This window comes from Notamacropus eugenii, chromosome 1, assembly GCF_028372415.1.
Source record: "Notamacropus eugenii isolate mMacEug1 chromosome 1, mMacEug1.pri_v2, whole genome shotgun sequence".
Classification (NCBI taxonomy): Eukaryota; Metazoa; Chordata; class Mammalia; order Diprotodontia; family Macropodidae; genus Notamacropus; species Notamacropus eugenii.
In genome coordinates, this window is record NC_092872.1 from 722737965 (window position 1) to 722759971 (window position 22007).

General features: G+C 40.0%; 1 protein-coding gene across 2 annotated transcripts; it reads left to right on the forward strand.

Annotated features, from left to right (window-relative positions):
- The first annotated feature begins 3315 nt into the window (after window positions 1–3315).
- LOC140521614 (uncharacterized) lies at window positions 3316–19403 on the forward strand. 2 transcript variants are annotated; one of them, XM_072636851.1, is made up of 6 exons: window positions 3327–3407; window positions 5841–5980; window positions 6116–6207; window positions 10982–11108; window positions 11651–11749; window positions 15638–19403. In XM_072636851.1, the coding sequence occupies exons 3-6, from the start codon at window positions 6175–6177 to the stop codon at window positions 17440–17442; spliced, it is 2064 nt and encodes a 687-aa protein (XP_072492952.1). In that variant the 5' UTR covers window positions 3327–3407; window positions 5841–5980; window positions 6116–6174; the 3' UTR covers window positions 17443–19403. The 2 variants fall into 2 exon arrangements, with proteins under 2 accessions (XP_072492953.1, XP_072492952.1); XM_072636852.1 differs by lacking the exon at window positions 5841–5980 and having other exon boundaries at window positions 3316–3407.
- The last annotated feature ends 2604 nt before the right edge of the window (window positions 19404–22007 follow it).

A 22007-nucleotide genomic window follows, 5' to 3' on the forward strand; every position in this document is an offset into this window, starting at 1 on the left:
GCCAAAGACAGCTTCAAAGGTTGGGGGGAAAGCACTCTCACTTGGGTAGAGATAATTTTAAAAGTATTAGTCTACCTGAAAACTATGATCAAAAAAAGAACCTAGACATCATCTTTCAAGAAATTATCAAGGAAAGCTGTCCTGATGTTCTAGAACCAGAGGGTAAAATAGAAATGGAAAGAATCCACCAATCACCTCCTGAAAGAGTCCCCCAAAAGAAAACTCCTAGGAATATTGTAATCAAATTCCAGAGTTCCCAGGTCAAGAAGAAACAATTCAAGTATTGTGGAAACACAATGAGGATAACACAGGACTTAGAAACTTTTACACTATGGGATCAGTGGGCTTGGAATATGATATTCCAGAGGTCAAAGGAGCTAGGATTAAAACCAAGAATCACCTACCCAGCAAAACTGAGTATAATACTTAAGGGAAAAAAATGGAATTTCAATGAAATAGAGGACTTCCAAGCATTCTTGTTGAAAAGATCAGAGCTGAATAGAAAATCTGACTTTCAAATTCAAGAATCAAGAAAAATATAAAAAGATAAATAGGAAAGAGAAGCCATAAAGGACTCATTAAAGTGGAATTGTTTACATTCCTACATGAAAAGATGATATTTGTAATTCATGAGACCTTTCTCAGTATTAGGGTGTATATATATTCCCTCATATATGTGTGTGTGTGTGTGTGTGTGTGTGTGTATGTATGTGTGTATGTGTATATAGAGAGAAATGGGGGAGAGGGGGGGGGAGAGAGAGAGAGAGAGAGAGAAGGGGGGGCACAGAGTGAGCTGAATATGAAGGGAGAGAGAATACCTAAAAAATAAAATTAAGTGTTGAGAGAAATGTATTGGGAGAAAGGGAGAGGTAGAATGTAGTAAATCATCTCACATAAAAGAGGCAAGAAAGAGCTTTTACAGTGGAGGGGAAGTGAGAGGGAATAACTGAGCCTTACTTTCATTGTATATGGCTTAAGGAGGGAATGACACATTCAACTGGGTGTGGAAATCTATTTTACCCTTCAGGAAGGCAGGGGGAAAGGGGATAGGAGAGGGAGGAAAATAGAAGAGAGGCAGGATTGGGGGAAGCGCTAATCAGAAGCAAACACTATTGTGGGGGGGACAGGTCAAGAGATAGAATGGAATAAATGGAGGGCAGGACAGGATAGAGGGAAATGTGGTTAATCTTTTGCAACATGACTTATGAAAGTATTTTGCATGGCTACATATGTATGACCTATATCAAATTTCTTGCTTTCTCAGTGAGGGTGGGTGGGTGGGCAGGGAGGAATGGAGAGAATGTGGAATTCAAAGCTTTAAAAATAAATGTTAAAAAATTTTTTTGCATGCAACTGAGAATAAGTTGTATAGGGGGGTATAGAAATCTATCTTGCCCTACAGGAAAAAGAGGGGAGGGAGATGGGAGAAGGGAAGGTGATAGAAGGGAGGGCAGATTGGGAAAAGGGGTGGTGGGAGTACATGCTGTCCTGGGGTGGGGGGAGGGGAGAGATAGGGAAAAATTTTGGAATTCAAAATCTTGTGGAAGTGAATGTTGAAAATTGAAAATACATTATATTTAAAAAAGGATCACAGGACAAACCCTCCCCCACAAAAAACAATACCAAAAAGTAACACTGTTAGGCATGTACCCCAGACAGAAAAGAGGAAAAGAATTCATGGGGTCAAAAATATTCACAGCAGTTCTTTTGTAGTAGTAAAAAAATAAAACCAAAGGGGATGCTCAGTCATGCTATATAAACATGAAACAAAATCACGTACAGGGACCAGAGAAGTTTTGATCTATTCTGTTTTCTGAACTAACTAGGCTCAGCCTTCTTTAAGCAACTTGGTGGCTTCCTGTGGAGATGGCACGGGGTTCACCACATTGACAATATACTTAGTGTTTAGCTTACTTTCACTAGGGATCTGTTAGCCTCAGCATGGGTGGCTAGGATTACAGGTGTATATCAATAAACTATTAATGTTCCACAAGAAATTAGGAAATGCATGAGTTCAGAGAAACCTAGGAAAACCAATAAGCCCTTATGCGGAGGGAAGTGAGCAAAACCAAGAGAACAAAGTTATACAATGGCTAAAACATGGTAAAGAAAAACAGTTTTGAAAGACTCAAGGGAGTGTATTGATGAAGGGCAACTCCAGAAGACGCATGACAAACCTTGCATCATCAGACCTATATATATGTGTGTGATATATGAATTGTGGAATGAGAGAAAAACTAGTAGCAATGCAGAAAAAAGTGTCAATTAAGTATTTTTATATGTAAAAAAAGTATAGAGCCTCAGAGAAATAGACAAAAGGGGCATCTAAGATGCTGACAGTATCCATGTATATGTTATATATAATATATACATTGTAAACATACACACGTTCTTTTATGTGTGTATATATGTCTATGTATCTATCTTGTAACCAATAGCCCTACACAAAGAGCCCGAGGTTCTGTCTGGCCTGCTTCTCTATCTTTTTTCTCTCTCCTTTTCTCCTCCTCCTGTCCCCCCCCTTTTCTGTTTTTTCCATCTCTCCCTTTCTCCAGTCATCTAGCTGTTTCCTCCTCCTCTCCCCTCCCTCTTTCTCCTTTTCTCTGTCTCTCTTTTTGTCTTTTCTTTTCTCTTTTTTCTCTCTCCTTTTCTCCTCCTCCTCTCCCCTCCCTCTTTCTCCTTTTCTCTGTCTCTCTTTTTGTCTTTTCTTTTCTCTTTTTTCTCTCTCCTTTTCTCCTCCTCTCCCCCCTTTCTCTTTTTCTCTCTCCTTTTCTCCTCCTCCTCTCCCCTCCCTCCTTCTCCTTTTCTCTGTCTCTCTTTTTGTCTTTTCTTTTCTCTTTTTTCTCTCTCCTTTTCTCCTCCTCTCCCCCCTTTCTCTTTTTCTCTCTCCTTTTCTCCTCCTCTCCCCCCTTTCTCTTTTTCTCTTTTTTCTCTCTCCTTTTCTCCTCCTCCTCCCCCCTTTCTCTCTTTCTCTTTTTTCTCTCTCCTTTTCTCCTCTGTCCTCTAGCTCTTTCCTCCTCCTCCTCTCCCCACCCCCCTTTCTCTTCTATCTCTCCCTTTCTCCTTTGCCTCTGTCTCTTAAGCCCTGCCCTCTCTCCCAGTGCCCTCTCCCCTCCAAGGCCCTCACGGACATGCTGCCAGTGTCTCAGGCTCCCGAACCCGTCTGCGCCCCGTGCCCTCACTCCCTCTTAACTCAGCATCTCTCGCCTCTAGCCCGAGGTCATTTCCCAGAATCCTTCTCGAAGCGGGCCCCGCATCTCCCAGGGCTCGGCCCTATCCGCCCTGGTTACAAGGCACGCTGGGAATTGTAGTTCCATTCTGAATCTGCGCAGGCGTAGCTCGGGTTCGGAAGCGGCCGGGTTTGGAGCCTGGAGGACTTTTGTGGGGGGGGCTTTCGCCGCCGGCGGGTGAGTGGGAGCGAGGTAGTAGGGTGGGTTAGTGTTGACACGAACGCGCGTGCCGAAATATCTGAGTGTGTGTTCGCGCGCGTGCGAAAGTGCGAGTGTCTGCACCCAGGTATGAAACTGAGTTTCTGTAGGCACTAGTGTGTGAGTCTGAGTGCGTGAAAGTGAGTTGTGAGTGTGAGTGTGAGCGTGAGTGTGAGTGTGTGAGTGTGAGTGTGTGTGAGTGTGAGTGTGAGTGTGTGAGTGTGTGTGTGAGTGTGAGTGTGTGAGTGAGTGTGTGAGTGTGAGTGTGAGTGTGTGTGACTGTGTGTGTGAGTGTCAGCGTGAGTGTGTGTGTGTGAGTGTGAGTGTGTGTGAGTGTGAGTGTGTGTGTGTGTGAGTGTGAGTGTGAGTGTGTGAGTGAGTGTGTGAGTGTGAGTGTGTGAGTGTGAGTGTGTGTGTGAGTGTGTGAGTGTGAGTGTGTGTGTGAGTGTGAGTGTGTGTGTGTGTGAGTGTGAGTGTGAGTGTGTGAGTGAGTGTGTGAGTGTGAGTGTGAGTGTGTGTGACTGTGTGTGTGAGTGTCAGCGTGAGTGTGTGTGTGTGAGTGTGTGTGTGAGTGTCAGCGTGAGTGTGAGTGTGTGAGTGTGCAGAAACGGAACGGGCGGCGGGAGTGGATAAAGGGAAGAGGGGTCGGCATTCGAGCTCAAGACCCGGCACCAGAAAGGATGGGGGGCTGGTCCTGGAGAGGAGCTGGGGGGTCCCCCTGCAGAGGTGATCGAGAGGAGAAGGGGGTCCGCCCAGGCCCGAGGGCATCTCCTGTCTTCGAGGTTCGGGGCCGGGGAGGTGGGGCGGTGTCCCAGGACAGGCGGGAGCCCCCCTGCTGGGCTCCTCAGGGACCTGCGCAGAGCGGGGTGCTGGGGGCACGGCCGTGACGTCGTCCTTGTTTGTTTCCCTCGAGGAGGCTCCACCTGCGGCTTTGCCGCTTGTCTACACTTACCAAAGTGGTGGAGACCCTAGCAAGGAGGCAGAGTAAAGGTTCCTGCAGAGGATGTGAAAGGTCATCTTGGGGAAGGCCCGGAGAAAGGGGAGGGCCAGGATGGGACGGGGAAAGGGAGGGGGCAGGGAAAGGTCTCCTACAGGAGGTGGGGTTTGAGCAGTCTTGGGGGGGGGCTGGGGAAGCCAGGAGGGCCACGCAGAGGCTACCAGATCTGGGGGAGAGCCCATGTAGTTGGGAGGTAGAGGGCTGTGGAGAGCAGAGTGCCCAGTACAGCCAGACGGTCCAGTGCTGGGAGGGGAGTAGCAGGAAAGGGGAAGGGATACTAGTTAGACAGGTCTGCAGGGGCCAGGCATAAATACCACAGGACTTCCTATACGGTCCTGGAGGCAGCAGCGAACCATTGTTGTTTATAGGGGAGGGACCAGGTCAGAGCAGAGTTTAGGACAATCCCTCTGGAGGCTGAGTGGAAGATGGATTGGAGTGAAAAGAGGCTGGAGGCAGGGAGACTGGAGTCCAGGCAGGAGCCTGTGCCAGGACAGTGGCTGTGTGAATGGAAAAGGGGCTGAATGGATGAGATGGGAAGGTAGAAATGATGAGATTTCACAACAGATGAGAGGTGGGGGAGAGAGGTGAGTGAGAGGGAAGAGTTGAGTGATCGGAGGATGATGATGCCCAGGACAAGTAGGGGGAAAGTTGGGGATTAGGAAGGGTCTCAGGGAAGAGAATAAATCCTGACTTGGACAGGTTGAGTTGGATGTGCCCCTCAGGCTGGTGAGATGCACACAGCTGGTGCATCAAAAGGCAGTGAATGATGTGGGTCTGTAGTTTAAGACAGACTACATCTACAGACCCAGGAAGCATCTGCTCAAACATGATCATTCCCCCATGGAAGTTAATGAGGTCACCAAGCCAGTGCATGTGGAGAGAAAGGAGCAGAGGGCACAGGACAAAGCCTGGGGTCACCCATGGTCAATGGGCATGATCTAGATGAAGACCCAGGAGAGATCGGACAGGCAGGAGGAGAACTGGGATAGAAGAGGGTCATGAAACCTAAAGAGGAGAGTTTCCAAGAGGAAACAGCTGAGCAACATCAGAGACCCCCCCAGATGATATGGCAGAGGGGGGCTGTGCCTCTCCCAGATCTCCCAGTCTAGTCATCCTTCCACCCAAAGAAATGAGATCAATGTCTGTTCTTGATGAGGCCCTGCTGCCCCTCCAGGATCCCTGCTCCCTCTTCTAGATGTCTCCTAATAGTTTTAAATAGTCATTGAATTTTCAGTAATTAGCAGGGTGATAATTAGTCATTAATAATTATTAATAGTAATTAAATTAATAGTTTTTATAATTAGTATAATGATAGTCATTTATAGTTTTTAATGACAGAGGCTAGAATTTTGCTGGGAAAGAAAGTCAAGCTCATTGGCTCGTAGTTTATAGATTCTTCTTTCCTTTTTTGAAAGCTGGGACAACCTTTGCCCTTACCCAGTTCTCTGGGTCTTTTTGAGTTCCCTGAGAATGATTCCAAGAAATTACCTCTCCCATGACTCAATAGCCTGGTGAATAGCCACTCAGTGCAGCAGTTTGGAGGCAGACCATTTGGGTGAGTTTTTTCATTTTCCAGAGGCTTGATCATCTTCTTCTGCTGGTTTCATTTGCTACTTTTTGGCAGTGCTTTGGTGTTTTGGGAATGACAGGCAGGATTGATCTTCCTCCTGACTTCTTTCTCCTTTTTCAGTTCTGGCTTCTCAGAGCTCTGCTCTTCTCCAAGAAAGAAAAATTAAGGAAGAAAAGGGAATGACTTCTGTCCTCCTAACAGCCAGATCCCAGGTGAGTTAGAATTCTCTCTCTCTCTCTCTCTCTCTCTCTCTCTCTCTCTCTCTCTCTCCCCCCCCTCCACTCCTCCTCATTCTCCCTGCCTTTCTGTCTCCCTCTCCCTCTTTGCTTCTCTTTTTCTCCCCTCTGAAGTGCCATCTTTTTCTCAATGTGTACAACCTTCTCTTTCTCTTGTTTTCTGCTGTCTTTGATTAAGTTGCCTCTAGAGGCCTGAATCTCAGTTTGTATTGATTTTGTTGATTTTGACTGATGATACAGGGTAAGGGGAAAGGACACTGGGCTAAGAGCTGATCTCCCCTTTGAACATTCACGTACTTGTTCAGCCTTTTGTGGAGCCAGTACTGACCCAAGTTCTTTGAGGTAAAGAAACCTAAAGCCTAGTTGTGTCCTCAAACAGTGTTACTGAGGCAGCAAACCATACTCACCAGAAGCAATTTTTAAAAGTGGTTCTTTGGTTCTTGTATCAATGAATCTTGTCTTGATACAAAGCTCCATGTTGCTCTCATTTGATTCTCCTATCATGTATAATTCCAGGAAGCTTATATGTGGAGCAAGATAAGTTTGTGATTATGACTGCAACCACCCTGGTACTGATGCCCATTACCTTACCTCTGAACTATTGAAATAGTGCTACTGGTTAGTATACCTGCCTCAAATAGTCCTCCATTCATCTAAATCATCTTCCTAAAGCCCAGGTCTGCGCCCCCCCCCCACTCAGTAAACTCCAATGATTCCCTGTAACCTCCAGGATCAACTATAAAATCCTGTTTGGCATTCAGAGCCTGCCCCCTACCTTTCCAGGCTATCTACCCCTTATACTCTCAACAAGTATTTTATGGTCCAGTGAATCAGGCTTTCTTGCTGTTTCTTGAATAACACTCCATCTATGCTTTGGGAGGCTCTCCCTTCTCACCTCTACCTCCTAGATTTTCTGGATTCCTTGGAGTCCCAGCTAAAATGTCACCATCTACAGGAAGCCTTTCCTCATCTCTGTTAATTCTAATGCCTTTGCTCCTTTGCTGTGTATCATTTGTTTGTGCTTCATTCTTTACAGTTTGTCTCCTCCATTAAACTATGAGAGTTGGGAGTCTGTCTTTTGATTTTCTGTGTATCTCTCGCCAGTGCTTAGCACAGTGCCTGGTACTTAGTAGATTTTTAATAAATATTTATTAACTGACTGTTAATAAATGCTACACCGAGTTATCTGTGTGTTAAAAGTAAGGCTGGGTCACCCAATATAAATTTGTAGCAATGCTGTCCAGTGTTATCAGTTTAGAGGTGGAAGGGACATTCCATGTCATCTCCCTAATCCAAGGGCCTCATTTTATAGATGAGGAAGTATGTCCAGAGAGGCTATGATGTGGCAGAGGTCATACAGATAATAATTGGCAGAGCTAATGTGTGAACCCAGGCTCTCTTACCACACAGCCATCACCTCCTACAAGCTGGGCTGTTGTTGATCTGATTTTTGTTGCCAATTAAAGTTGTTTTTGTTCACTTAGCTGTTGTAATTGTGTATATTATTAAAAATCCATGTGAGTTTTTTTTCCTGTTGTCAATAAATAGCTTAGGATATAAAACCTAATTAATTGTGGGAACAGTTAGCCTGGGCAGAAAATATGAACAGCTTTGTAACTTTTCTTGTGGAATTCCAAAGGATTTTCTAACATAGTGGAACCATCTTGCATCCCCAGGACTAGGGAATGTTTGCCTGTGTTTTTGCATCCCTAAAAACATTGAGTTTTTCTGTCTTTGGCATTTTGATAGACGTGGAGTAAAACGGCAAAGTTTGCATTTGTCTGGTTATTAGCTTGACTGAGTTGGTATTGTTTGGGTGGTTCTTGAATGTCTGCATTAAATCTTTTGAGAATTTTTCTTTCTTTTTTTGTACTTTTCTTTTTTTAATGTAATTTCTTTATTTTCAGTTTTCAACATTCACTTCCATAAGATTTTGAATTCCGAACAAAACCAAAAGAATGAAAAAATAGAAGACAGTGTTAAATATCTCATTGGAAAACAACTGACCTAGAAAATAGATCCAGGAGAGATAATTTAAAAATTATTGGTCTACCTGAGAAACCATGATCAAAAAAAAAGAACCTAGACATCATCTTTCAAGAAATTATCAAGGGAAGCTGCCCTGATATTCTAGAACCAGAGGGTAAAATAGAAATGGAAAGAATCCACTGATTACCTCCTAAAACAGATCCCAAAAGGAAAACTCCTAGAAATATTGTAGCCAAATTCCAGAGTTCCCAGGTCAAGGAGAAGCAGCCAGAAAGAAACAATTCAAGAATTGTGGAAACACAATCAGGGTAACACAGAATTTAGCAGCTTCTGCACTAAGGGATTGGAGGGTTTGGAATATGATATTCCAGAGGTCAAAGGAGCTAGAATTAAAACCAAGAATCACCTACCCAGCAAAACTGAGCATAATACTTCAAAGAAAAAAAATGGAAGTTCACTGAAATAGAGAATTTTTCACTAATATCCTTTCCCACTTATGTACTGGGGGCAGGAGGTTGGTCTAAATTCTTTGTGGACTTTGGATGTCATGTGTTTATCAGTTGCAGTGGACTGGATCTATTTGAAGACATTAAAGGAGGTAACAACCCCCTCCCACGCAATGCAGCCCATTTATCTTTTATATGGCTCCAATTGTTAGGACTTTTTTTTTTTGATATGAAGCCCGATTTTACCTCTCTGTCCCTTACATCCCTCTCTCCTGATTTTGTCCTCTGGAGAGAAAACAGAACAAGACTGATACCTCTTGGGGAGGATCAGCTTTGCAGTACCAGAATTCCTGCTCCCTGAGTCTTCTCTGGGTCAAACCTGCCCAGTTCTTTAGCTGATTCTCATATGATGTTGACTCAAGGCTCTTTGTCATTCTGGTCACTCCTCCCTGGAAACCCGTCAGCTTATTTTCAATGCCCTTTTAAAATGGTGTTGCTCCCTCTTCAAGAAGGCCGATTACAGTGGGACTGTGTCTTCCCTATTTCTGGAAAGGATCCCTTCTCTAACATAGACAGATTCCATTTGATTTTTTGACTGTTCTATCCTACTGCTCACGTGTGTTGGTTGAACTTGCTATCTACTAAAATCCTGTCCTTTCCGAAAACAACTATATTGCTATTCTTCCTGTGTCTTATAGTTATACAGTTTATTAGACTATATGTCATATATGTCATATACATGGTAGTGAGAAGTCTTTTGGTGTATGGTTTCAGCTCTTTCTATGGAGTTCTATGACTACATTTTTCCCTACTGAATTTCCTTTTATTAGTTTTGGTTCAGTTCTCTAGCCTATCAATAACTCAGACTTCAAGTGGATGAACCTGCCATATGTCATCTCTAATTCTATCCAGATAATCCACAGAAAACTTAAAATGTCACAGTATCAAACGTTGATCTCTTGGGCACGCCATTGGACATGTCCTGGTAAGTGGTTGTTGAATCATCAACAACCACTCCAAATTAGATCATCCAACAATTTTGAATCTATTTAGTTCTTTTGTCAAGTAGTTCACAATTCTCAGTCTTCTTTAAATATATATTGAGAAATTTTATCCAAAGCTTCACTGAAACTTCCCTTTCATGCAGAAGACGCTCTTTGTCTTCTTTAGCACACTGTCCCCCAATCATCCCTCCCTTGATATTTTTCAATCCCTGTCTACTGGTTGCTTTCTTGCTTCCTACAGACAAGCCTGTGTCTCCCCCATCCTCAGAAAACACCTTACTTGATATGTCCTTCTCTGCCAGCTATCGTCCTTTGTTCCCTTTTGTGGCTTAATTGTTTAAGAAGGCTAGCTAACGTTCTTGCTTTCCATTTCTTTCCTCTCTTTTTTCCTGAACTCTTTTCATTCTGACTGCCTACATTGGCAAATGGAGGTTCCTTACCAGGGAGCTCCATAGAGGTGTAAAAATCAGGGCTGCAGCATCTAGTCCTATGCCCTGTTATTGCTATCCAGTGGACTGTTATTTTTGTCCCCATTTTACAGATAAGAAAGAGGTTGTAAATCTGTTAATAAAAAAGTATCATTCTGGAGCTTGATGTTAGATGAAATATGGGTACAAGTCAAGTAGCCAACTGATGGGTAACTGACAAGAGACTTGGCACATTTGTAAGCCTTGAGGCCCATTATAAGTGTGTGATGGGTAGTTTTTCCTCTTTCTATCACTTGCCTCTCAGTTTCACCCTAATGTGTTTTTGGGGTGTTGTGGACTGGGCTAGCCTCAGGCCAGTGCCTTGGTAGTTTGTTCAGAAAGGATGGGCATCCAGAACTCAGCTGAATGGCATAGCAGTCAGTTCTACCAGGCAAACATCAGAGAGTATGCCTGGACTTGCTCAAGGTAATTTTGTATTCAGATGATCGGAGGTGATGTCAACAGCCTGAGCCTTTCATTCCCTGAGCCAACCAATTCTCTAGGTTGGTCTCAATATCTTTTCAGAAAAAACTAGCTTGACTTGAGTGGGACCAGGTGTTAGGAAACCACTCTTATAGCTGGGAAAAGGGGACAGCGGGGAGTGTTGCAAGTATGACTCACTTTGGGTACTCATTTGTAAAGCTAATTTTGAATAATAAACTTTTTCTGCAATATTGAATCTAGTATAAAGTGATGTATCCAGTAAGGAATTTCTCCAGAAAGTTAAAATTTTGCTTACTGCTTTGAGAAACAGTGCCTTTCCATTTTGCCAGCTCCACATCTTCTGCTTATTCTCATTGAGGGCTGGTCCCCAAGTGAGCAGGTGTCTTGTTTGCTATTTCAGATACCACTGACATTCCAAGATGTGGCTGTGGACTTCACCTGGGAGGAATGGGGACTCTTGGAACCCTCTCAGAAGGACATGTATTGGGATGTGATGTTGGAGAACTATGAGAATTTTGTCTCCCTTGGTAAGGTTGGCTCTCCCCCAGATAGATTATTAACTTCCTTTGGGTTGTCTTTGCATTTCCTCTTGACTGACTGATACCTGAAGTGTTCCTTTCTCATGGAGGGTTAATGTCCTGGATGTATGTAATGGGGAGTGGTTTCACAGTTGTTTGGTACCCGGGGTCACTACTGTTTCTGCTCTCTGTATTTAAGTGAAAGGTGTTTGTGTGGTACAATGGGAAATCAGTAGTTTAATTGTGCTGCCCCTAAGGCTGTATACCCCTATTACTGGCTGTTCATTCAATTCATTGAGTTACCCCAAAGAATCAGTGTAGATTCTTTGAAGATTTGAACAGTTTGCGTCCTCCTAGCAGAGAGTGTGTGAGGATAAAGTCATTTCCTTTGAGTTGGTGACTCATCCCCCATGCTTCCTGGGAACACAATATGGAGAATACTTCATGAGTCCTTTGAACTCTTATCTGTGTCTTATTGGCCTTCCCTTTATTCCCTACTGAGAAAGAGAAGAAGATTGACCTCAGCATTCTCCCATTTATTTTCCCACAAGGAGGTGTTCCTGTTTCCCCACCAGATGTGATTTCCCAAATGGAAAGAATAGAAGCCCCATGGATGGCAGAGGGAGGAGTCCTGATTAGCACTTTCCTAGGTGAGTGAGTGAAGAATTAACATCAAGAAAACATTTTAAGCACCATCACAAATGGTCATTGTACTGTTCAACAAGGAGCTCTCCAAGGTTCTTGCAGAAGCACTATTTCTATTTCACTGGAGTACTCTCCCATGAACTCATCTTTCATTTAAAACAACACTTTGCTGACCTTCCTCCACTCATTCTTCATCTCTTTGAGAAAGATTTTTCTTTTTCTGATGCTAACCCCTCTACTTGTACTTTGGATCCCATAATTTTCTGCTGCCTCCTATGTTTATTTGTTTTCTACTTCTTTAATCTCTTTTGAAATCTTTCTGTTTTCAGATATGTCTAACTGTACATATACATACAAATATGTATTTATATATATACACACAAATATAAGTCCAACTTGAATTTAAAACAAAGTCCTTTCTTATATTCCTTGTCTTATATTTCTTGAATTTTTTAATCTTTCCTTTCTGTGTGAGACCCTATTACCACCACCCAGAATATCATTTGCAGTCTTTTCCCCCCATTCTCCCTCTCTGTCACTTCCCTCTTCCTGTCTCTTCTTCTCTCCTCTCCCCCTTCTCCTGAAGTCTCTCCCTCTGTCTCATCTTTCATCTCTCCCTGTGCTAGGAGACAGCCAGTCCATAGCATTATGACCACCAGGAATGGTCATATAATTTTATTTTTTTAAAATATGCTTTACATTATACTTATACTTTAATATGCTTCTACTTATATACAGACATACATACATACATATGTATACATATATACATATATATACACACATATATATGTGTATATATATATGTATATATATATATATGAGACGTATGTACTTGTACTATACTTACACTTTACTATGCTTTCTACCACTTCCTCCAATTAACCACCTCTACTCCCATCTCTTTCCCTTGAAATGCTACAGTCTGGCTTCTATCTCACCACTTTATGGAAAATGATCTTCTAAATTCTCCTTTTGATTTTGTGATAGTATCAATAGTTTACATACAAAGATCATTTTCTGTCTTACTATGTACTTCTCCAGCATGTGAGTCATGTATATATTATTATCTGCATTTTATGGTTGCAGCTGCTGAAACTCAGGGAAGTTTATTACTTGCCCAGTAGCTGTAGTTACTAGGACTCCACTTGAGGTTTGTTTTGTTGCTCTTTCTAATTCAGTGTTTTTCCTGTTGCTTCTCTTCTATCTTCCAAGGATAATTTCTCAATTTTTAATCTTATTCCACTCTCTGGCACATTTCAGCTATAACCAGCCCTTAATGGCACTTCTTGGGGATGATGCCTATGGGACCCTCAATCTTATGTAGGTTTTACTAGATAGATGGCTGCTGGGGTGTTTTCTTACTCAAAGGTTCTTTGGGAATCCCATTATTCTCTGCCCTACCTGAAATATTGTGGTGTGCCATCATTTAGGAAATGTATTGGCATAGGGGAGAAGATAGATATAGCCAAAGGTGGGTGAAAGAGGAAGATTTAGGCAGGGACTGGAGTCTCAAAAATGTCAGAAGGATGACCTGGGAGTCAGTAGATGATGGTCATGAGAATGAGAGACAGTGGTACACCCAGAGTGAATGGACTGTCAAAGGGGAGAAACTCTTAAGAAATGGTGGTAGAGCAGGGATCTGAATTGGATAACAGATCAAGAAATGGCGGGAATACTAGAAGAAGTCAGTGTGTGATGTAATCTCTGCACGAAACTCAGAATTATTGTGGATATAAAATCGTGATGGTTTCAATTTGCTGAATGTTGAGTTCAAAGCCAAGGATAGATCCCTCAGGCATTTTCGGAATTCTTTTTAAAAAAAATTCTTTTAATTTCAAAATACCCTTTAAGTAAGAGGTTTTTTTTTTTAAATAAGTAATTTGTTTTTAGTTTTCAACATTCACTTCCATAGTTTTAAATTTTTTCTGCCTCCTTCCCTTCTCCCTTCCCCAAGACAGCATGCAGTCTAATATAGGTTCTACATATACATTCCTATTAAACATATTTTCGCATTAGTCATGCTGTATAGAAGAATTAGAATGAATGGGAGTAACCATGAGAAATAAGAAAACAAAACAAAAAAGAAAATAGTCTGCTTTCCTCTGCATTCAGACTCCATATTTCTTTCTCTGGATGTGTATGGCATTTTCTATCATGAGTCTTTTGGAATTGTTGTAAATTCTTACATTGCTGAGAAGAGCTAAGTCTATAAAAGTAAGTCATCGCACAGCATGGCTGTTACTGTGTACAATGTTCTCCTGGTTCTGCTCACTTTACTCAGCATCAATTCATATAAGTCTTTTCAGAATTTTCTGAAGTCTACCTTTTTATCATTTCCTATAGCACAAAAGTATTCCATTACATTCATATACCACAACTTATTTGACCGTTCCCCAATTGATAGGCATCCCCTCTATTTCCACTTCTCAATCACCACAGAAAAAGCTACTATAAATATTTTTTGTACATGTGGGTCCTTTTCCCATTTTTGTGATCTCCTTTGGACTACAGCCCTAGAAGCTGTATTGTGGGGTGAAAGGATCCTTTAGGAACTCTTAACAAATTAACATCTAGATATTAATGACTCCTTATTGGCCAGTCATGCTACCTTCCTTTTCTGCTGTCTAGCCCATCCCTCTTCTTGTCCATCAGAATAGCTTGAGGGTAACCTGAATCAGTGCTTACAGTTGGCCCATACTCAGCTTTGGGTCATTTAAAATTTTCAGGCCTTTTCAAAATGATTTGCTGTTCAACTATGTCTCTACAATTCTGTATTTCTATTACACATTGTTTATGCAACCATTTCTCTATCTGAGTTTTTTATCTTGATTTATTCATCTAATATATTTGGTATGTCAAATACACTTGTGTTATCAACAATAATGGTAAGCAAACTCTTTATGATTTCCTTAAATTTTTGGATAAAAATATTGAATAGGAATAAGGGGAAGAAATTACCTTTACCAATGCTTATTGGCCCCTTATGTGCTGCTTATATGTTTAAAGAGTTTCCTGGAAAACTGAGAGGTTAAATAGCTTGCCCAGACAGTGTGTCTCAAGAGGAGGGACACCCAATCTGGCTCTAATAGATAGGCTTCCTTTCTTTGTGTCAATAGCAGTTTTTGTACAAGTGCCATGTGGGATTCATCAAAAATGGTAAATGTGGCTAGGGTTAGATCCACAGTTCTAAGGCATAAGAGAACATACTGTAGGTTCACAAAAACTCCATATTCTGGACTTTTGGGGGACTTATTTGAGCAGTTCAAAATTCACTGAGTTGTACTCTCATCTAACCCACATTTGTTTTTATCTCATTATGAAAGATGTCTTGAGAGTCTTTTCTAAATGGGTTGCTGAAATCTAGGTGCCTTGATGTCTACAGAAACACTTCATGCACTGGCCCATTCATCTTATAAATAAATGAAGTATGATTGGTTTGCATAATCTTTTCTTATTGAATTTATTCTGTGATTTAGAAATCAATATTTTTTCCCCTAAGTGATTATAAGTCATTGATTTGGTAAGCTTTCCTTTATATTTTCCTAGAGATCATTTTGAAGCTTTTACTAGTTTCTAAAATTAAACTCTTTTTTCTTTCTAAACAGGTAGACATCTCCCCAAGTATTACCACTATTGAAATTCTGATGCTATCTACAAATGCTTTCAGTATTTTGTAATTAATTCAGTTAACTCCTAGACAGCTAGTTGCTGTTACTATTTCCTCACCTGTTTTGGTTTAAATTTCCTGGTAACAATGATCATTCTGTTTTTTTCCATATTGACAGAAAAGATGTAATCTGAACATGGCATGAATATCCTTACTTTGTTCAGAATTTTACAGTTCCTAGTTTGGAGGAAAACAGATATTGACATGTCTTTGTTATTTTCAGATTCTCCTAATCAGAAGACAAGATGTGAAAGCAAGGAGTCAACTGTGAAGCATAATATTTTTATGGGACAGTCATTGAAAGAGAGATTCCTAAAGGAAGGCACCTGGCATTCCACATTGGGAGAAACTTGGGATTGTGATATCAGGTTAAAAAGGCAGAAAGAAAACCAAGAAACCCAGTCTCAGGAGGTAATATTCACTAATGAATCTGTTCATGAATGTCATCTATTTGGGAGAAAACTGAACTTGGGGTCAGTTATTATTCCACAACAGAAAGCTCATATAGGAGAAAATCTTCCTAAATACAGTACCCTTGGAAAGAGTTTGAAGCAGTTTTTTGATCCATTTAAACCCAAGAGAATCTCTATTGGGAAGAAACTCAAGTATAAGAAATGCAGGAAACCCTTCAATTACCAGTCAGACCTTATTCTTTACCATAGACAACATTCTCAAGGGAAACCCCATAACTGTAATGAATGTAACAAGTCCTTCAGCAAGAAAGAAAGCCTTAATGCACATAAACTAATTCATACTGAAGAGAAGCATTTTAAATGTAATACTTGTGGGAGAGACTTCAGATACCATTCATCCCTTAAGCAACATCAGATAATTCACAGTGGTGAGAAACCTTATAAATGCAATGAATGTGGGAAAGGCTTTAGCCGGAGGGGAATCCTTAAGACACATAAATTAAGTCATACTAGAGAAAAACACCTGAAATGTAATGTATGTGGGAAAGGCTTCAGGTACCCAACATCCCTTAGGGTACATAAGAAAATGCATACTGGAGAGAAACCACATATTTGTAATGAATGTGGGAAAACTTTCATCCTGAAGGGAAACTTTATGAACCATAAGAGATTTCATTCAGGTGAGATGCCGTTTGAATGTAATGAATGTGGGAAAGCCTTCATGCTAAGAAGAGATTTTAATAAACACAAGAGAATTCATACTGGTGAGAAACCCTATATATGCAATGAATGTGGGAAAGCCTTCAGGTGGAATGGAAGTCTTAAATCACATAAGAGAATTCATACTGGAGAGAAACCCTATGTATGTAATGAATGTGGGAAAGCATTCACCAATTATCAAAGCCTAACTTATCACCAGATATTTCATCCAGGAGAGAAAATTTTTCAGTGTAATGAATGTGAGAAAGCATTCACACAGAGGGCAAACCTTAATCGACATAAGAGAATTCATACTGGAGAGAAGCCCTATGTATGTAATCATTGTGGGAAGGCCTTTATTGTGATGGGAAACCTTAAAAGACATATGAGAATTCATACAGGAGAGAAACCCTATAAATGTAATGATTGTGGAAAAGCTTTCACCAATCATCAAAGCCTAATCCATCATCAAACAACTCATACTGGAGAGAAAACCTTTCAGTGCAATGAATGTAAGAAAGTCTTTGCCACAAGAGGAAACCTTAACATACATAAGAAAGTTCATACTGGAGAGAAGCCTTATGTGTGTAATGAATGTGGAAAAGCATTCAACCTCAAGGGAAATCTGAATATACATAAAAAAATTCATACTGGAGAGAAGCCCTTTGAATGTAGTGATTGTGGAAAAGCCTTCAGACAAAATGGGAGTCTTAAAAGACATAAAAGAATTCATACTGGAGAGAAACCCTATGAATGTAATGAATGTGGAAAAGCCTTCACCAATCAACAAAGTCTAATTTATCATCAAGTATATCATACTAGAGAGAGACCATTTCAATGCAGTGAGTGTGGGAAAACCTTCATCCAAAAAGGAAAACTTAATAGACATTCAAGAACTCATAAGGGAAGCCTTTGATCAGATAGGGAAAAGTAATACACATAAAATAACTCTTACTTGCAAAAACACATTGAATTTAATGTTGCAAAACCTGAAGGGAAAATATCAAATATATTTTAGAGAAACCCTCTAAATATAATTATGAATGTCTAAATTCCCAGCAACATTTCTTTGCAATGAGAAGTTATCAGTATGAGAAATGACTCATACTGGAGAGAAAACCTTTCATGCAATGAATGTAAGAAAAGTCTTGCCACAGGAGGAAACCTTAATGTACATATAAGAAAGTTCATACTGGAGAGAAACTTTATGTATGTAATGAATATGGGTAAGCCTTCAATTGGAAGGGAAGCCTTAATTCATGTAAGAGAATTCACTCAGTGAGATGATCTTTGAATTTTAGTAATGTGGGAAGACTTTCACCGGTAATCAAAGTCCAACCCAACATTAAATGTTTTTCATGCTTAAGAGAAATCCTTCCAGCATGATGAATGTCAAAAAGCTTTCAAATGGAGTGGAAACCTTTAAGAACATTACAATTCTTATTAGTGATAAATTTTTTGATTGTAATGAATATAGAAGAATCTGGTCCAAACTTTATTTTACATAACAAAATTCATAGTAGAAGAACCCTTTGAATATAAACAATACAGGGAGATGTTTAGCTCTAGCCCATTTTTAGGGGAACAATGAGAAAAACTCACTGAAACTTAAGGAAATTGAAAAAGCCTTCAGAAAAAGTAGAGTATTATTGCACATCAGTGAATTCATACTGGACGTTTCAGGATAACTAAAGTAAAGACAGAGTAATGTCAGCATAGCCTAAGGGAGCAGCTGCTGCTGGAAGTGAAAGGAGGCAGAATTCAGACAAGCTAATGTGCCTTCTTTGAGAATGATATTCTTAGAAACAAAAGGGAAAGCCAGGATGAATTCATATAGAGGAATGAATTATATATTCTGCTTTGACCTAGAGAGACAAACAAGAGTAGAAGTTGTAGAGGCATATTTCACTTCATTAATATAAGCTAAGGAAGCCTGAGTCTAACTGAAAAGAAGCAGTTAAAGCAGAATAAGGTAGAATTGTGGGACTTATGTGTTTCACTTAGCTATTATTCTGATTTCTAGTTTCAGTTACGTGCCACTGATAGAAGTTCTTAGGTATAAGATAGACCTTAGTGCTTCAACCTATACAAAACTCCTATGGGGCATTAGGAGTAATTATATAAGAAATGCTTGGGAGGACACAGGCTCAGGATCTGTAATATAATGGGAGTTATGAGGAATTTTCTAACTGAAAGTCAGATAGTGACTAGTACCATGAACTTGAAATTTGGACACTAGGAATCAAGAGAGACTTGGATTGGGGGCATTTTCCTGGTGTTCAGTAGTTCCCCAGATGGATGGATGTCATGTCATAATTCCAAGATATGTATTAAAGCACCAACCTTCCCTTTATAGGGAAAGGCATTTTAAACACTGCATTACGATAGATGGAAACAGAGAACAATAGGTAGCTTTTAATGCCTAAAGCCCTGCACAAGGTAGTAGAGTATAGTTCAGTAGTCAGGAGGTCATTTTAGAGGCAACATTGGAGAGCTGAAATGAAACATCCAGCAAAAGTGGTGTGATGCATCTAGCAAAGAACGCTTCATTGACATCACCAGAAGATTTTAGAAGTCCTGCAGTTTGGAGATACATCACCCCAGTCACACATGTGCCATGGCTGTATCAGTTCTTGATATATTTCATTGACAGTGGTGTGTGCCTCTTCCATATTGGTCCCCAGGTCATGTGTGTACTCTCCATACATGTTCTTTCCATCTGATCTTCTGATAACCTGTTGGAAAATGTACCCCATGTGTGCATGGGGGTATTTTGTTACTTTATTTGTTATGCTGTTAGAGTAAATATCCTTTGTTTTGAGTTATTTTTTCTTATCCCCATCTGGAAAAAGTAAAAGTGCTTTATGGAACATGAAAGCTATGTTTTTGAGATGATTCGGAAGACTCGACTCACCCAAACCTGGTGTTGATTTTTTGGGTGCCTACATTTGGAGAGGCAGGTATTATATTAGGGGCAATCATTCTGACTACAGACCTGTGAAAAAAGTGGGTTAGACTGTTTCATGAGTTAGTGGTTTCCCTACCACTGGTAGTTTTAAGTGGTAAATACTATTTTTCAGAGATGTTACAGAGGGTATTCCTCTTTAGATTCAAATTGGACCACATCACCTCTGACTTCCTTCCCAACTCTTAGATCCTTTGAATTGATTCTTAGCGACTGAACTAGAAAAATGCTCCTGTAGGAATATTTAAGAGCACAGATAGTAGATTATAGAAGCAAAATGATATGGGAAATATCTAAGGATTAGGAAGATGGGTTAAATCCAACGTGGAGATAGACGACTTAATAGGAAAAGTAAGAGGCTGAATGACTCATTGAGTGACATGTTAATAAGGGACTCTGTAAACTAAACCTTAAAAAGACTCTAGCATGAGTTGGTACTGGAGGGGACTCCCAGGACAGAAATTTCATGTAAGAACTAAAAGTAGGGATTCTTTTTGCGTGTATAAGTTAGAATAGATATTTGCTGAGGTAATTTTCTAGTTTAAAATCCCATTTTTCTGGTTATGCACTTGAAGCCTACATGAGAATGTATCTTATTCTTCCAGATACCTAAAGACCCTGAAGGAAATAGCTTTGACTTGAATTGGCACATGGATATTTGCTGTATTAGAAAAAAAAACCAGAATGAAAACAAAAACAGCAACATACAACACAAAAAAACCCAAACAAAAAACAAAAACAAAATACCTCTACAAAACGAAAACTTATAGTAACAAAATAAAGTTAATATGGAGAGGTAGCAAATCTGAAGAACTATGATGATTCACAAGGCCCTCTATTCTGTTAGCAATTGATAAACATTATTTTTAGAGGACTGTATTTTTAAGGAGGCTTGTTTGGCTATTTGTTATGAAATATTGTGTCAAAACAATATATTAATACATTAAAAAATGCCATGGGTCGAAGACTACAAGATATACTTTAAACTAGAAAAGAACAATGATAAGGAATACTAGAAGAGACTTACATCAAGTAAAAATATGTGACATAGTAGTAAGTAAGATTTACTTCAGTTGTATCTTTGTTTTTCACCTTGTACTTAAATCTCTAGATCACAAAATCTTTCTTGGTCATGAATGTGGAACAGAATATTTGTGGAATGTTAAGAGAAAGCTGAGGACATAGGGTGGTGCTTTGAAGATGGGATTTGTAGAGCATGACTGACGTGTGTAATCACCAGGTCACACTGGGAAAAGAAGCATCTTAATTATCCCCATTTAGTCAAAGGTCTATGTGAGCATGCCTAGAAAATTACCTGTTATGCAGTTTTCCAGCAACTCATGTCCCTTCTCTTAGCAGAATCAGGACCTTTTCAAAACAAGTGGACCAAAATGTCAACCCCTATTGACTTGGCTCACTTGTGAAACTTTAGCTTGAATTTTGCTGGGAGTACCTTAATGCTGACTTGTTTGCTATGTGATCAAAGTTTACTAGTTTACCTCTGGCCTCTACTTTGGTTTTAAGATCTGGTCCTTATGATAGTCCCCACTGAACAAATAGGTTTAGGTCTCCTGAAAGGAAAACCCACCTCATACTCCCTGTCTTAGCTCTGAGTACTTAGTCTGAGTACTAAGTAAAATCCAAAAGCAACTCAGGTTTATGTTGGTTGACATTTTCATCATGTTAAAAGTTTGGTTACAAAAATGTGCCTTTTGAGCAAAGTCTAAGGCTTCCAGAGCCCTATGGAAAGAGAGAAGGGAAGGGAAGAAGAAGATATCACAGTTAATACCTTAAAAAACAAAAATAAAATGCAATGTCAAGAGTGAACAACTGAAAAAGAAGCTTTTAAGCTAGAAAAGGACAACAATAATCAGGAGTACTTGAAGAGACTGTGTATTCTTTATTCCTGCATCAAACCAATGCACAATGTGATTCAATTAGTGTGTTTTACCTTAATGATTTGCTTTTAACCCTCTATCTGAAGCACCATGTCACAAAATCTTTGACATTAATGTGAGGAAAACTATGCTTTTAGGAAGCTGAGAGAAGAGGGTAGCACATTTTTTAATCCTTTATTTTGTGGTTTTTTAATAATAGATTTTTAAAATAAATTGAGCACTTCTGTATATATAGATCGGAAAAAGAGGATTGTATATAGTACTGATGACTTTCAAATGCAATTTGCTTTTCTTTTGCGTATAATAAATTCGGCATGTAATTCAAAGTTCTGCTTGTCTGTGATTTTCTTCTGGTGTTCCATTCTCTTCTCTTCATTTTAAAAATCCTTTAAGGATTTTTCTTTTCCCTTTTCCCTCTTTTCCCATTTCCCCTTATTCTTCTTGTCTTCCTTTTGTGTGGAGTCAACACTACCGCCTTTCCTACACTCCCACCCACATCTCCAGCTTCCACTACCTTTTGGAAAAGAAAAACAAAACTCTTGTAGCAAGCAGGCATAATTAAGCAAAATGTATTCTATTGGCTATGTTTTAAAATGTGTGATTCACTTTATATCATGA